The sequence below is a fragment of the Bos javanicus genome, chromosome 15, assembly GCF_032452875.1.
Source record: "Bos javanicus breed banteng chromosome 15, ARS-OSU_banteng_1.0, whole genome shotgun sequence".
In the NCBI taxonomy this organism is placed as follows: domain Eukaryota; kingdom Metazoa; phylum Chordata; class Mammalia; order Artiodactyla; family Bovidae; genus Bos; species Bos javanicus.
This window is the reverse complement of record NC_083882.1, coordinates 5,054,780-5,072,935: the sequence shown is the minus strand read 5'-3', so window position 1 is coordinate 5,072,935 and position 18,156 is coordinate 5,054,780. Positions and strand designations below refer to the sequence as shown.

The 18,156-nt window shown below is 38.3% G+C and overlaps 1 protein-coding gene across 2 annotated transcripts in view; it reads left to right on the top strand.

Annotated features, from left to right (window-relative positions):
• The window catches only part of DYNC2H1 (dynein cytoplasmic 2 heavy chain 1), a 398,003-nt gene that overhangs the window by 366,124 nt on the left and 13,723 nt on the right, over positions 1–18,156 (top strand). For both annotated transcript variants that reach the window (XM_061440087.1, XM_061440086.1), the window contains 2 exons: positions 1,716–1,797; positions 14,706–14,822. In XM_061440087.1, coding sequence (XP_061296071.1) covers positions 1,716–1,797; positions 14,706–14,822 — 199 coding nt within the window. The remainder of the gene's footprint in view (positions 1–1,715; positions 1,798–14,705; positions 14,823–18,156) is intronic.

Sequence of the window (18,156 nt, the reverse complement as noted above, 5' to 3'; positions counted from 1 at the left end):
CCCAAGCTAAGCAAACACTCTGGCGTCCCTCAGTCCATGCCTCAGCACAGCGCTGGATCTGGGCAGATGTGAGCAGGAATGACTTGACCGTGCGCTGTATCTGAGCGGAACCACAGATGCCTACACAGTCAGCACACTGGGCAGCTTTAAGCACAGGAAGCTCACTTGCTTCAGCACTCCCCTCCAGAGACAAAATTCCTGGTGTGGGGAGAGAGCAAGACATAGGCTTAATGAGAATGGAGCCAGCTCATGCCTGACGCACAGGTCTTCCACTCCAGCCAGAGGATCAGACCCTTCCCTTAATAGGGCATGGATGGCTACTGACCACAGAGGGAGTTTTGCCTCAAACCCCAGGCCAACTCTGTCTTCAGATTCAAGCCTTACCAAAGTGGTAGCTGACAGCACACTCTGAGGAAAGACGTGACTGGCACCCGCATCAGATCTAGCTCTTCCATCAAAAGCATTGAGCACATGGGGTCTACATCAAGATACTCCCACATAAGAATACCCCTTCAAGATGTAATAAGTAACTGTTTCACCTAAATTCATAGAGGCAGAGAACAGTAAGTAAAATGAAAAAGCCAGAGGAGCTACTCCTAATTGAAAAAAGCAAGAGAAAACCCCTGAAAAAATAGATAATGAAAGAGAAATAAACAATTTATCAGATAAATTATTGGAAATATTGGAAGTGAAAATGTTAACTGAATTAGGAAAAGGAATTGATCTAAAATATGAGCTTCTTCACTAGGAACCAGAAAATATAAAGACCCAGTCAAAAATAATTCAATAGCTGAAATTAAAAAAAAAAAAAACATTAAAAGGAATGAATAGCAGACTAACTGATACAGAGGAACACATAAGCAATCTGGGAAGATAGAATAATGGAAATCATCCAGTCAGAACACCAGAAAGGAAAACAAAGCAATTCAAGAAACAAATATCTCTGAGAACATTGTATCCTCACTTTTGCATTATATTAGCTTCAGAAGGAGAAGAGAGAAGAATGGAAATGTATTTGAGGAAATTATGCTGAAACTTCAAAAACCTGAAAGAGGAAATAGATATCCAAGTATAGGAAATACAGAGGGTCTCAAACAAATTGGACCTCGTTAAGCTTAAAAGCTTTTGTACAACAAAGAAAACCATCAACAAAATGGAATGGGGAAAATATTTGCAAACAGTGCAATAATGGCCAAGGGGTCAGTATCCAAAATATATATATAAACAGCTTGTTCAGCTTAATATCAGGAGAAATAAACAATCCCATAAAAAGGGGTCAAAGAAAAAATATGATTTCTCAGTATACTAGCCACATTTGTAGTTCTCAATAGCCGAATGTGAGTAGTGACTGCCATTTTGAACTGAATGAAAATATTTTCATCTTTTTTGTAGAAATTTCTCTTAGACAGTGCTGACTAGGCTTCTTTGTGGGAAACAGTATTTGATGGTTAAGATCAAACTGTTTTAAGACAAATTGGAATGTAATGAAAGAGACCCTTCCAAAAATACACTGGGAAAAAATGTAGTTTTTTGTGCTTTAGGGGATCTTCAAATTTGTTGCACCTTGAGATCTTATTCTAAATATCAATATTTCAGTTGAGCTGGTAAACATTTATTGAACCCCCCTCATATACCTGCATTAAGAGTGATAGTCAATATATTCTATAGCTCCTGAAAATTACTGCTTTCTGACATTTGACATTTCACTTTTACAGAGCTATGGTCTGTTCTGTGGATAGCCTCAAATTTGTGGCATCATGGAAAGGTCGCCTACAGGAAGCAAAGCTTCAAATTAAGGTATTAGACTGATTTTACATATTTATCTGAGTCAAAGATTATATAAGTACCAACTATGATAAAGAAATTCTCCTCCAGTCTCAAAGTCACAAGAAATAGATTGTATTACCTATGTGAAAAATCAAAGTAAGTTAAGATTTAACATGAAGCAAGCTATACAAAATACAACCTATTCTAATACAAAAATAAGAATATTGGGAATATAACATATTTGAAAATATAACTCATTAAAAAATGATATAAATCTTGAAGTTCTATTACCTCTTCCAACATTCAAGGTAATAAATACTTGCTATACAGTAAAGTATGTGATAGCTCAGTTGGTAAAGAATCCGTCTGCAATCCAGGAGACCCCACTTTGATTCCTGGGTCTGAAAGATCCACTAGAGAAGGGATAGGCTACCGACTCCAGTATTCTTGGGCTTCCCTTGTGGCTCAGCTGGTAAAGAATCCACCCGCAATGTGGGGTTGCGAAGATACCCTGGAGAAGGGAAAAGGTACCCACTCCAGTATTCTGGCCTGGAGAATTCCATGGACTATAGTCCTTGGGGTCGCAAAGAGTCAGACACGACTGAGCAACTGTCACTTTCAAAGTACGTGTAAATGTATATTAAAATTTTAAATTAAATCTTGTCCTTAGATAGTTTACAGTTTGTTAATGCATTAGGTGTCTGCTAAAATCAAACCTACCATGTTAAAAAAAAATTAAACCATCTTTTGCCATATAAATTTTCATAGCAGCTTTACTGATAAAAGTGCATTCATTATTCTTGCAATAATAGATAATAATATCCATTCAAATATAATGACAAAACTAATGAAATCCTTTCCCCAGCAACTCCAGCCTTCTTCTGCATCATCTTCTTCACATCTGTACCATTCCTTTTTCACATTCTCACACATAGAATTGCCTTCTTGATGCGAAAAACTGACTCATTGGTAAAGACCCTGATGCTGGGAAAGATTGAGGTCAAGAGGAAAAGGGGATGACAGAGGATGAGATGGTTGGATGGTATTACTGGTTCACTGGACATGAGTTTGAGCAAACTCAGGGAGATAGTGATGGACAGAGAAGCCTTGCATGCTGCAGTTCCTAGAGTCATAAAGAGTCAGACACGACTTAGTGACTGAACAGCAGTACGTGATGCTGCATGTTTTAGTATGGTTATCTCTATATATTGGTCTGTCTTATAAGACTGAAATGTCATTGAAGACGAAGACTGTCTTATCTATCCTCAGATCCTTAGCATCTAGTTCAGTGTTTTAACACATAATTAAAGTAAGGGCTTTCCCTGATGACTCAGTGGGTAAAGAATCTGCCTGCAACACAGGAGACAAAGGGGATGCGGATTTGATCCTGGAGTCAGGAAGATCTGCTGGGAGGAGGAAATGGCAATTTGTTCCAATATTCTTGCCTGAGAAATCCCATGGACAAGAAGAGCCTGGAAGGCTACAGTCCGTGGAGTCACAAAGAGTCGGACATGCCTGAGCATGTGCACGTGCGCACACACACACACACACAATTAATGTAAGACTATATTTCTTTAACTTAGTTAACCTTATGCAACTGACATATCAGAAATTCTGTTTCATAATCCTAGTTTCCAGGCCAACGATTTTCTTTTCATATCACTACTACTTTCTAACATACTGTATAATTTATTATATTTGTTATTTGTTGTTTGTCTTACTCTATTAGAATGTAAGCCCCATGAGAATAGTCTTTTTTTTTTTTTTCAGTTTTCTTATATCTCAAATACCTCCAGCGAAACCTCATACATAATAACCACTAATTATACTCTAGTTGAATTGTTGAGTGGAGGACCAACAATAGGAGAGGCACTATAACCGGCCTTATTAACATCAACTGTGATGTACAGTGTGCCAGACATTGGATCATTGGCAATAAGTTAGGTCTTTCCCTTTTGGCTTTATAGATTACAGAAACATTCTCCCTTGAAGCAAAATTAGCAGGTTCTTGTTCATCCTTTGCATTTTAACCTTAATCTCTAGCCCATAAAAGCTACCTTAATTGTTATTGGTATACATAAACTGTGGCCTAGTCATTAAGGAGAAGGAGGAAACCCGTGAACCGTGCACTTAACCTGATTGTGTGGTCTCTTAGCATACACATAGAATGTAGTATCGTTATTTAGGTAAACTACTATAAAAAACAAGGGGAACAAATTTTATTTTACTCTGTGTCAAGGTGTATTCATATTTCCCAAACTATTATCCCCCTGTTCTTACAAAATGAAATAAAATTATCTACAATCAGAAAATCTCCAAGTGTATATGTTTTGTTTTATAAATGGGAGGAGGGGAGGCTGACATAAAACACAATTCTAATCTTAAGTCACCCAAAACAGAGCCATGTGACTTTTTAAAGTAATTAATAGAGCAGTCTGAGCCTTTGTTGTCTCTTTTATCATGGATATAAATAATAATTTCCTTGACATGTTTATTACAAGGTCTCTGAAAACCTATATATGTGTGTGTGTGTTTATTTATTTCTCTAGATTTGGATTAGGTTTTATTAGGCAGTGTGTGTGTTTTTAATTAGAAACAAAAGTATGTTTTAGTATAAAGTTCTCTGCTTTTATCTAGTAAAGCAGAATTCTTTCATTTTTCATTTGAAATTTATAAAAGCAACTTTATTGTTAAATACTAAAATATTTGTTGGTCAGTATGTTTAGGAATAAGTTTTATAGAATTATGTCTTAAACTTTAAAAAAAGTCCCTTCATATGGGATTTGAGTTGATTCAACAGAATTTTTCCTCTCTGGCCCCTCATTCATGTAAACAATAGGAGCATATTTCCTAATTTCTTACCTGCAGTTTATATTTCTCAGATTAAAAGTTTTTATAACTTTTTATAGTTATAACTGCAACCCCTCACTGCAGTTGGCATAATCAGTAAGTTTTAAATAATTGATTTAGGTTCCTTTCAATCAAATTTTCAATGAAAGGATTGTTTTGATAGGAAAATTTTGGATTTGAATTATATTTGAATTTTATTGTCACTGTAAAACTTAACTGGCTTTAAATTTTTTCAGTCTCTACCACCCTAAACTGAATTCAACTAGTGAAATCTTCAAGCAAGGCTATATAGTTCCCACATCAATCAATATCTCAAACCCCTTAGACCCGCTTAAGAGAATATGTATGTATATTGATTTTTTTAGATCCTGAATGTGGCCCTCTAAAATTTCCTCACTTCCATTATTGATTTGTTACTTGTTAACAGCAGTTCTGAAACTTAGTACCAGAAAATGCATCAATCAAACACCTGTTCAGCCTGCATGCTTGATCTTGCCCAAGGCTGTGAAAGTTTGGCTCTGGCAAACCTGGGCCGCTTCCAGTTCGCTCCTTGACTGGCAATGCTGCCAAACACAAAGGGCAAAATCAAGTCTTCTACCTTGGCAAATCAGGCTTATTAAACACGTTATACTCTTGTTAATAATGCACAGTTGTCTGAGATACCTGAAAGCTGCTGCTCCTTTGGGACCTAGTAGCATATTAAAGCCACTTATGCTTGCCAGGTCGTTTGGGCTGCTTCATGCCAGGCTAGGGTTGGCCCATTTACCAAGTGGTTAGTATACTATTTGTATTTCAACTCCCTCTCTTTTAGAGCTTACTAGGAAATAAAAGTTAAAACAATGAGGAAATTGGAGATTTAGACATTTGAGGTTTCATGAGGAGAATGGGCTCATCAGAATTAGGAGTTACAAGCTTCAGACACATCTTCCCCAAATGAGTGTGAGCTGCCAGTTGTAGCTTATCAGTCCAGCAGTGAAAAACTTATCTCCCCCTGACCAAAAAAAAAACCCTTAAATAATTCTTTTATTTTTAACTGACATTTTGAAATAGTTTATTGGCATTACTATGGCCTTATGTCTACCAAATATGATAATTATAGTCCAGAGGAAAATACAAAATACAACCTCTCTCCATCTTTCCACTCAAATAGACCAACCAGTATTCAGTGACAGGACCTCTTTTTTTTTTTTTTATTGAAGGATAGTTGCTTTACAGAATTTTGCTCTTTTCTGTCAAACCTCAACATGAATCAGCCATAGGTATATATATATCCCCTCCCTTTTGAACCTGCCTCCCATCTCCCTCCCCAGCCCACCTCTCTAGGTTGATCCAGAGCCCCTGTTTGAGTTTCCTGACCCATACAGCAAATTCCCATTGGCTGTCTATTTTACATATGGTAATGTAAGTTTTCACGTTACTCTTTCCATGCATCTCACCCTCTCCTCCCCTCTCCCCATGTCCATAAGTCTTCTCTATGTCTCTTTCTCCACTGCTGTCCTGTAAATAAATTCCTCAGTACCATTTTTCTAGATTCTGTGTATGTGTGTTAGAATATGATATTTATCTTTCTTTTTCTGACTCACTTCACTCTGTATAATAGGTTCTAGGTTTATCCACCTCATCAGACCTGACTCAAATGTGTTCCTTTCTATGGTTGAGTAATGTTCCTTTATATGGTTGAGTAATATTCCATTGTGTATATGTACCACAATTTCTTTATCCATCCATCTATGGATATCTAGGTTTTTTGCATGTTCTAGCTGTTGTAAACAGTGCTACAGTGAGCAATGGGATACATTTTCAATTTTGGTCTTTTTCAATTTTTCATATATGCCTTGGAGTGGGATTGCTGGGTCACATGGTGGTTTTATTCCTAGATTTTTTAAGGAATCTCCATACCGTCTTCCATAGTGGCTGTATCAATTTACATTCCTACCAACAGTCTAAGAACATTCCCTTTTCTCCTCACCCTCTCCAGCATTTATCATTTGTAGACTGTTTGATGATGGCCATTCTGACCAGTGTGAGGGGATATCTCATGGTAGTTTTGATTTGCATTTCTCTAATAATGAGCGATGTTGAGCATCTTTTCATGTGTTTGTTAGCCATCTGTATGTCTCCTTTGGAGAAATGTCTGTTTAGGTCTTTTCCCACTTTTTGATTGGGTTGTTTGTTTTTCTGGTATGGAGTTATATGAGCTGCTTGTATATTTTGGAAATTAATCCTTTGTCAGTTTCATTTGCTATTATTTTCTCCCATTCTGAGGGTTGTCTTTTTACCTTGCTTATAGTTTCCTTTGCTGTGCAAAAGCTTTTAAGTTTAATGAGGTCCCACTTGTTTGCTTTTGTCATTTTAAGACATATATTTCTAATAGTTTTCATTTTTAAAACTGAGCACTTATGTGAATATCCTTATATTGTCATTATCAAGTAGATATTATTTTTAAATCATGGGGGAACTTTAAGAATGCTTAGCAATATGATTTTCTCTGAAAGTCAATCTCTAAAATGATTTGGTGTTTGCAAGATAATGTGATATAAAACTAGGTCAACAAAAAATTATTTTTCTTAAAAACTTAAATGACTGCAGCAATCAAAGGTTTTAAATCTGATATTCTTGTAGCATTAAGTGCTTAGAGTGTCTTATTATATTTACACCAGTTTAATGGGCTTTCAGAGGCTTTTCTCGTGGCTCAGTGGTAAGGAATCTGCCTGCCAGTGCAGCAGACACAGGTTTGATCCTTGATCCCAGAAGATCCCACATGCTAGGGAACAACTAAGCCCACGCACCGCAACTGTTGAGCCTGCGCTCTAGAGCCTGGGAGCTGCAACTACTGATCCCACGTGCCACAACTACTGAAGCCCGCGCTCTAGAGTCCATTCTCTGCAACAAGAGAAGCGGCTGCAGTGACAAGCCTGCGCAACACACGTAGAGGGTAGCTTCCGCTTGCCACAACTGGAGAAAAGCCCATGCAGCAACAGAGACCCGGCACTGCCAAAAATAAATAAGTGGATAAAAATTCTCAAAAAGAAAAATAAAGCCTTTTAATTCTTAGTTGACTATACTGTTTCATAGCCTGGCCAACTTAATGCTATCTTCTCATGACCTCCAAATACAGTAGGAGGCTGAGAACTGGCTGTAATTTCCTGTTTGGAAAGTGTCTCTACTCTAAAACCTAAAAGATTCAAAGTGCTGGGATTATGTACTAAGTTCCATTAACTGTTCTAGTCCTTCCCCAGCTTTCAAAAACTTTTAAGAAACCTGTTTGTATTTCTTACTGGAATATAACTGTCCCTAGCATATTCTCCTTTCTTCAACCTACATCAAGCCACATACATAATTTTATATTTTCTAGTAGTGACACTAAAAATATAAAGGAAACATAAAAATATTCTTAGTGTTATTTTATTTTACCTAATATATACAACATATTGTTGTTTCAGCATGTAATGCTATGCTATGCTATGCTAAGTCACTTCAGTCGTGTCCAACTCTGTGCGACCCCATGGATTGCAGCCTAACAGGCTCCTCCGTCCATGGGATTTTTCCAAGCAAGAGTACTGGAGTGGGGTGCCATCGCCTTCTCCGTCAGCACGTAATACATATTTTAAAATTATGAATGACATATTTTACTTTCTCTTTTCTTATACAAAGTCCTTAAAATCTATCATATATTCTGTATTTATGGCACATCTCATTTCAGACTTGTAACATCTCAAGTGTTCAATAACATATGTGACCTTGGCTACTGTACTGAACAGTAGCTCTAAAGAGAGAAGGTAATTCCCTAGAGAAAATTAAACATTTTCTGGCATTCAAGTTTATTCCCAATCATTGTTAGTTATTTTTCTTATTAAACAAAAAAATACAGAAGAGGAAAGAATAGTAAATGAATCTCTATACTCAAAGTTTTCAAGATTTAGAGATATTTCTTCTTTTTCTCTTTTTTTATTGTCTTTGCTAAAGCAAAGTCCAGGCATTTTACTTCTCCATTTCTCAAAAAAAAATTCTCATATAAATATAATATATTGTCACACATACAAAAATTAACAATATTTCCTTGGCATCATTCCTTGGCAATAGCTAGTTCACAGCAGTATTTACCACTGTCTAAAAAAAAAAATAATTTCCAATAGTGTGTTCAGATTCGGGTCAAAGTCTAGACACTGTGTTTGGTTATTGCGTGCCTTATGTCTTTTCACATCTAGATCAAGTTCATCTTTTTATTTCATACCACTGTTTGTTACAGAATCAAGGTCACCTCTGCTGTAGAATAATATTTTCCTGGAATTCTCTTGCTTTATCTGTGACCCAACGGATGTTGGCAATTTGATCTCTGGTTGCTCTGCCTTTTCTAAATCCAGCTTGAACATCTGGACATTCTCAGTTCACATGCTGTTGAAGCCTAGCTTGGGGAATTTTGAGCATTATTTTGCTAGCATGTGCAATAAGTGCAATTGTACAGTAGTTTGAACATTCTTTGGCATTGTCTTTCTTTGAGATTGGAATGAAAACTGACCTTTTCCAGTCCTGTGGCCACTGCTGAGTTTTCCAAATTTGCTGGCATATCCAAATAATTTCCAGTAAAACCTTTATTTTGTCTTATTTAAATGGATGCACTATGTAAGATAATTCTAGATAAGATAAGATAATGTCTAGAAACTAGTAGATGGATTAGCTTAAATGAATAGCAATAGCTATTCTTTGGGCACTTACTGTATATCAGGCATTTTTCCAAGTATTTTAAATATGATATTAGAGGAGAACTTTTATTTCCCTTTCCTGTAGTTTTTCCATGTGGAGGAATATTTACTAATGTTCATATTCCTAGACACTCTCTACCTTCTACCTGACTCCTCCCTTTCCAGGAAAGGTGTCACTTTATCTGATTATGAGTTTGAGTCAGGAACCCAGGGCTGAATACTGTGCCTTCCTATGCTCTTCTCTTGGGTTACATATTCTGCTCCGCCCCTTCAAGGTAGTCCCTGCATCTGGTGTAGCTGGCTCCTTAGCGTAGTACTGTCATAACTAGGAGTTAAGCCTTCCAAATTCTTGTGTTTGGTATTAGCAAGTACATTTGCCTGGAGATCTATCACATCCATCAAACTATCTTTTTCCAGGAAAAAAAGTAGTATTTTAGGCCTCTCTGCTTTGTCTCTTTCCATTGATGCAGAATTACAGATGAAACAGGGTTCCATTTGTTGATACCACTCCAATCTCTGATATATCAATATTATCATTTTATTATATAAACAATAGCTATTGCTTTTTGAAAGTCCATGTTTTAATTTTCTTTAAATTCTGGAGTTGGAGAACGATAGAGGATGAGAGAGAAAAGGACAAATTTAGAGGATTTTATTAGAGGTGGTGATTTTATTAGAGGTGGTGACAGCCATTGGCAGTTGATAGTATATCGGAAGTTTAGAAGATGGAACCAAGAATGTCTCCCATGTGTCTGATCAAGCAACTACATGGTCAGTAGTGTCAGTTATTGAAATAAGGCTCTAAAGGACAGTATTTAACACCCCACAAACCCCCTGATTAAAAGAGGAAAAGGAGAAGGGGGTGGTAGAGGATGACTTGGTTAGATAGTGTCACCAACTCAATTGAACTTGAGCAAAATCTGGGAGATAGTGGAGGATAGAGGAGCCTGGCATGCTGTGTAGTCCATGAGGTTGCAAAGAGTTGGACATGACTTAGTGACTTCACTAAAACAATATACATATTACATAGTCAAGTTGTGATGCTGTCAGTGGAGACTACTTTTACAAATTTCTGTAGAGTCCAGTTGAGCTCAAAACTCAATATATATCTCAGTTTATATCTCTGTATATGCATATTGAAAAATCAAATCGCCAGCATTCCTTGGATCATGGAGAAAGCCAGGGAATTTCAGAAACACGTCTATTTCTGCTTCACTGACTACCGTGAAGCCTTTGACTGTGCGGATGACGGCAAACTGTGGAAAATTCTTAAAGAGGTGGCAGTATATCAGACCACCTTACATGTCTCCTGAGAAACCCATATGTGGATCAAGAAGCAACAGAAATGGACATCAAACAACAGACTCGTTCAGAATTTGGGAAGGAGCATGACGAGGCTGTAATTATCACCCTGCTTATTTAGCTTAAATGCAGAATACATCCGGTCTTCCCAGGTGGCTCAGTGATAAAGAATCCACTGCCAATACGGGAGACATGGGTTCAAACCCTGAGTCAGAAAGAGCCCCTGGAATAAGAAATGACAACTCCACTTGTCAGTTGTCCAGTTGCCACTCCAGTATTCTTGCCTGGAAAATACCTTGGACAGATGAACCTGGTGGGCTACAGTCCAAAGGGTCACAAAGAGTCAGACACAACTGAGCCACTGAGCACGCATGCACTCAAGGTACATCTTGTGAAATGCTAGGCTGGCTGAGTCAGAAGCTGAAATCAAGATTGTAGGAGAAATATCAACAATCTCAGATATCATATTGCAGGTGATAGCAATATAACAGGGAACTAAAGAGCCTGTTGATGAGGGTGAAAGAAGAAAGTGAAAAGGCTGGCTTAAAACTCAACATGCAAAAAACTAAGATCATGGCATCCAGTCACATCACTTCATGGCAAATAGATGGGGAACAAGTGGAAACAGTGGCGAATTGTATTTTCTTGGGCTCCAAAATCACTGCAGATGGTAACTGAAGCCATGAAATTAAAGGTAAATTCCTTCCTTGGAAGGAAAGGTATGATAAACCTGAACAGTATTAAAAAGCAGAGACATCACTTTATCAACAAAAGGCCCATATAGTCAAAGCTATGGTTTTTCTAGTAGTCATGTACAAATGTGAAAGTTGGAACATAAAGAAGGCTGAGCGCCAAAGAACTGATGTTTGCAAATTGTGGTGCTGGAGAAGAGTCCCTTGGACAGCAAGGAGATTAAACCAGTGAATCCTAAAGGAAATCAACCCTGAATATTCATTAGAAGGATTGATGCTGGAGGTGAAGCTTCATCACTTTGGCCACCTGATGCAAAGAGCCAACTCACTGGAAAAGACTGACACTGGGAAAGAGTGAAGGCCATAGGAGAGGAGGCAGCAGAGGATGAGATAGTTAGATAGCATCACCAACTCAGTGGACATGAATTGGAGCACACTCTGGGAGGTAACACACAGAAGAGCCTGGCGTGCTGCAGTCCATGGAGTCACAAAGAGTAGAACGTGACTTAGTGATGGAACACCGACAATAGCATATGTACTATGCATATTACATAGTCAAGTTGTGACACTGTCTGTGGGGACTGCTTCTACAAATTTCTACAGAGACCACTTGAGCTCAAACCTCAGTGAAATTTCTGAAAGAGGCCTTAGAAGAATTATGTTGCCTAGGGACTTCCTAGGGCTTCCCTGATAGCTCAGTTGGTAAAGAATCTGCTTGCAATGCAGGAGACCCCGGTTTGAGTCCTGGGTTGGGAAGATCCCTTGGAGAAGGGATAGGCTAGATAGGGAAGAATTTTCGAGCACTGAAATTAGTAAACACTTAAATTTTAATCAAAAAATGGGCCAAAGAACTAAACAGACATTTCTCCAAAGAAGACGTACAGATGGCTAACAAACACATGAAAAGATACTCAACATCACTCATTATCAGAGAAATGCAAATTAAAACCACAATGGGGTACCATCTCATGCCGGTCAGAATGGCTGCTATCAAAAAGTCCACAAACAATAAATGCTGGAGAGAGTGTGGAGAAAAGGGAACCCTCTTACACTGTTTGTGGGAATGCAAACTAGTACAGCCACTATGGAGAACAGTGTGGAGATTCCTTAAAAAACTGGAAATAGAACTGCCATATGACCCAGCAATCCCACTGCTGGGCACACGCACCGAGGAAACCAGAACTATAAGAGACACGTGTACCCCAATGTTCATCACAGCACTGTTTACAATAGCCAGGACACAGAAGCAACCTAAATGTCCATCAGTAGATGAATGGATAAAGAAAGCTGTGGTACATATACACAATGGAGTATTACTCAGCCATTAAAAAGAACGCATTTGAATCAGTTCTAATGAGGTGGATGAAACTGGAACCTATTATACAGAGTGAAATAAGTCAAAGAAAAACACCAATACAGTATATTGATGCATATATATGGAATTTAGAAAGATGGTAACGATGACCCTATATGCGAGACAGCAAAAGAGACACAGATGTAAAAAACAGACTTTTGGACTCCATGGGAGAAGGCAAGGGTGGGATGATTTGAGAGAATAGCATTGAAACATATTTATTACCATATGTGAAATAGATCACCAGTCCAAGTTCGATGCATGAAACAGGGCACTCAAAGCCAGTGCACTCAGACAACCCTGAGGGATGGGATAGGGAGGGAAGAGGGAGGGGTTCAGGATGGGGAACATATCTACACCTGTGGCTGATTCATGTCAATGTATGACAAAAATCACTACAATATTGTAAAGTAGCCTCCAATTAAATTAATTAAAAAAATTTTAATTTACTTTTTTTCAAGGCTATACCAAAGAGTCGGACACGACTGAGCGACTGATCTGATCTGGTCTGATACTTAAGCAACCCTTAAAGTGGCCTTATAACATCATATCAGTGGTACAGAAAGAATATTGAACTTAGGGATTCAGTAATTCTGTTTTTATCCCAACTCGTTCACTGACAAACAAGTTGTTTATGTTTTTATGGTAAAGCAACTAATCAGAACTGTTTGTCAAGGCATACTCTACTAGTACTCTTCCCATAACCATCCTCTAACTATAATGTAGTTGAAAATGATTTCAGCTCTTTGAACTTCATGCATTCCCTTACCTCTAAAATTCTATAGTATGTTAAAACTTCAAAGGCACTAAACAATATTTATAAGATTGTTTTATTTTCTATCAAGTTCAAATTATGAGAATATAGATATGGATCTGGATTTAAAATGCAGACTCTACATTTCTTATCAGAAACTGAAAGAATGAACTTAAGAAATATGAAGCTAACATTATCAAAATATTTATATTTTTTTTCGTAATTTCATAAATTTACACTAATAATTTAGAGATGAACTCCTTTTTTTGTTTGTTTTTTTTTTTTTAAATATATTTTTGGCTGTGTCTCTAGTTGCAGCTGGAGAAGGAAATGGCAACCCACTCCAGCATTCTTGCCTGGAAAATCCCATGGACAGAGCCTGGTGGGCTGCAGTCCATGGCGTCGCAAAGAGTCGGGTGTGACTGAGCTGCTGTCACCTACACTAGGTGAGGCATGTGAGCATAGTTGCCCTGTGGAACGTGGAATTACTTCCCTGACAAGGATTGAACCCATGGAAGACAGATTTTTTTTTTAATTTATTAATTTTAATTGGAGGATAATTACTTTACAATATTGTGGTGGTTTTTGCCATAGTTCGGCATTAATCAGCCACAGGTGCACATGTGTCCCCACTTCCTGAACCCACCTCCCTCCCGCCCTATCCGTCTGGCTTGTCCCAGAGCACTGGCTTTGGGTGCCCTGCTTCATGCATCAAACCTGCAGTGGGGAAGGCAGGTTCTGAACCAGTGGACCACCAGGGAAGTCCCCAGGAGATGAACTCTTCTTTTTCCTTTTTTAAATTCTTCTTTCAGCTGTGTGTGACTTGCTAAAAATTATTTTGCATTAACCTTTCTGAATTTTGTTCTGTTCTTTAGAAAATGATGTCAGAATTCCAAGCAAGGAGCACTTGTTTTTTTCTCTAGTGTGCTTTGTGCTTATCTTTCCCCTTCCTGGAAAAAGAGTAACATTTTGGCTTTTGTCATTATATTTCTATTATTCTAGTGCCAAGGCACATGCAGTTGTATAACTGATGACATTTATAAGTATTTTTTTCTCAATTGTTTGCTAAAATTCAGGACTAAGCCTAAAGCTCATAGTGAACACTGGTCCAGGCCTTCTCCTTCATTATTCTCAGATAAAATACCATAGTCTTTGTTTGAACACTGTTTGAAATGTATAGTTACAATGGAAATTGTCGCCTTCCTTCTGAAGATATAATAGAGTAACTCCTGTCGTTTCAGACTGTAATATGTATTTTAATGATTTGTATATCTCCGTGGCAGATCAGTGGCTTACTGCTGGAAGGATGCAGTTTTGATGGAAATCGACTTTGTGAAAATCAGCATGATTCTCCTAGTGTATCGTCAGTTCTCCCTTGTTTTATGGGCTGGATTCCACAGGTAATACATTTTTAACAGGGACAGCTTTAATCAATACATTTTTGGATTAAATCTTTTTAATAAGATGTTCTTGGCCTATGAATTTTTTGTTTACTTTTTAATCTCACCTGCATTTGAACAAATTTATACTGAAAATACTGTGTCCTTTATTATATTTAAGATGTATAGGACTTTTTTTTCTATGGGGGGGTATTAGTTCTAGAAGGTCTTGTAGGCCCTCATAGAACCGTTCAGCTTCTTCAGCATTACTGGTCAGGGCATAGACTTGGATTACTGTGATACTGAATGGTTTGCCTTGGAAATGAACAGAGATCATTCTGTTGTTTTTGAGATTGCATCCAAGTGCTGCATTTTGGACACTTCTTAACTATGATGGCTACTCAGTTCTTCTAAGGGATTCTTGCCCACAGTCATTATAGGGGACAGGAATGCAAAAGTAGGAAGTCAAAAAATGTGTGGAGTAACAGGCAAATTTGGCCTTGGAGTACAGAATGAAGCAGGGCAAAGGCTAACAGAATTTTGCCAAGAGAACACCCTGGTCATAGCAAACATCCTCTTCAACAACACAAGTGAAGACTCTACACATGGACGTCACAAGATGGTCAACACCGAAATCAGATTGATTATATTCTTTGCAGCCAAAGATGGAGAAGCTCTATACAGTCAGCAAAAACAAGACCAGGAGCTGACTGTGGCTCAGATCATGAACTCCTTATTGCCAAATTCAGACTGAAATTGAACAAAGTAGGGAAAACCACTAGAACATTCAGGTATGACCTAAATCAAGTGCCTTATGATTATACAGTGTAAGTGACAAATAGATTGAGGGGACTAGATCTGATAGACAGAGTGCCTGATGAACTATGGATGGAGGTTTGTAACATTGTACAGGAGACAAGGAGCAGATCATCCCCAAGAAAAAGAAATGCAAAAAGGCAAAATGGTTGTCTGAAGAGACCTTACAAATGGCTGAGAGAAGAGAAATGAAAGGCAAAGGAGGAAAGGAAAGATATACCTGTTTGAATGCAGAGTTTCAAAGAATAGCAAGGAGAGATAAGAAAGCCTTCCTCAGTGATCAATGCAAAGAAGGAGAGGAGAACAATAGACTGGGAAAGACTAGAGATCTCTTCAAGAAAATTAGAGACACCAAGAGAGCATTTCATGCAAAGATGGGCTCAATAAAGGACAGAAATGGTATGGACCTAACAGAAGCAGAAGATATTCAGAAGAGGTGGCAAGAATACACAGAAGAACTATACAAAAAAGATCTTTATGACCCATATAACCATGATGATGTGGTCACTCACCTAGAACCAGACATCCTGGAATGAGAGGTCAAGTGGACCTTAGGAAGCATCAGTATGAACAAAGCTAGAGGAGGTAATCGAATTCCAGTTGAGCTATTTTTAATCCTAAGAGATGATGCTGTTGAAGTCCTTCACTGAATGAATATGCCAGCAAATTTGGAAAACTCATCAGTGGCCACAGGACATGAAAGGTCAGTTTTCATTCAAATCCCAAAGAAAGGCAATGCCAAAGAATGCTCAAACTACCGCACAGTTGCACTCATCTCACACGCTAGCAGAGTAATGCTCAAAATTCTCCAAGGCAGGCTTCAACAGTGTATGAACTATGAACTTCCATATGTTCAAGCTGGCTTTAGAAAAGGCAGAGGGAGAGGGTGGGAAGATTTGGGAGAATGGCATTGAAACATGTAAAATATCATGTATGAAACGAGATGCCAGTCCAGGTTCAATGCACGATACTGGATGCTTGGGGCTAGTGCACTGGGACGACCCAGAGGGATGGTATGGGGAGGGAGGAGGGAGGAGGGTTCAGGATGGGCAGCACATGTATACCTGTGATGGATTCATTTTGATACTTGGCAAAACTAATACAATTATGTAAAGTTTAAAAATAAAATAAAATTTAAAAAAAAAAAGAAAAGGCAGAGGAACCAGAGATCAAATTGCCAATATCCATTGGATCACAGAAAAAGCGAGAGAGTTTAATAAAATCATCTACTTCTGCTTTGTTGACTATGCCAAACCTTTGACTTTGTGGATCACAACAAACTGTGGAAAATTTTTCAAGAGATGGGAATACCAGACCACCTGACCTGCCTTCTGAGAAATCTGTATGCAGGTCAAGAAGCAACAGTTAGAACATGGAATAACAGACTGGTTCCAAATTGGGAAAGGAGTACATCAAGGCTGTATATTGTCGCCCTGCTTATTTAACTTATATTCAGAGCACATTATGAGAAATTCTGGGCTGGAAGAAACACCAGCTGGAATCAAGATTGCCAGGAGAAATGTCAATAACCTCAGATATACAGATGACACCTTATGGCAGAAAGTGAAGAGGAACTAAAGTGCCTTTTAATGAAAGTGAAAGAGGAGAGGGAAAGAGTTAGCTTAAAACTCAACATTCAGAAAACTAAGATGATGGCATCTGATCCCATCACTTCATGACAAATAGATGGGGAAACAATGGAAACAGTGGCTGACTTTTATTTTTGGGGCTCCAAAATCACTGCAGATGGTGACTGCAGCCGTGAAGTTAAAAGACACTTTCTCCTTGGAAGAAAAGCTGTGACCAACCTAGACACCATATTAAAAAGCAGAGACAGTACTTTGCTAACACAGGTCTGTCTAGTCAAGGCTATGGTTTTTCTAGTAGTTATATATAGATGTGAGAGTTGGACTATAAAGAAAGCTGAGTGCTGCAGAATTGCTGCTTTTGAACTGTGGTGTTGGAGAATACTCTTGAGGGTCCCTTGGACTGCAGGGAGATCAAACCAGTCCATCCTAAAGGAGATCACTCCTGAGTATTCACTGGAAGGACTGATGCTCAAGCTGAAACTCCAATACTTTGGCCACCTGATGTGAAGAGGTGATGCATTTGAAAAGACCCTGATGCTGGGAAAGATTGAAGGTGGGAGGAGGAGGGGATGCCAGAGGATGAGATGGTTGGATGGCATCACCGACTCAAGGGACATGAGTTTGAGTAATCTCTGGGAGTTAGTGATGGACCGGGAGGCCTGGCGTGCTGCAGTCCGTGGGGTTGCAAAGAGTCGGACATGACTGAGTGACTAAACTGAACTGATAGGACATTTTAAAGCCTTTATTTTGTTATGAAAAGAATAACATCATAATTTCTAAATAAGCTTTAGTCTGAAAAGAAAAAAACGCTGAATGGTTATGTGAACTACCAATGTTCCTGTTACTTTCAGCAATGTGCTAAATGCTTTGTATACTTTACCTTATATACTTTTCTGAGTAGCCCTGAAAGGTGGATATTATTATTCCTGTTTTCAAATGTGGAAATGTGT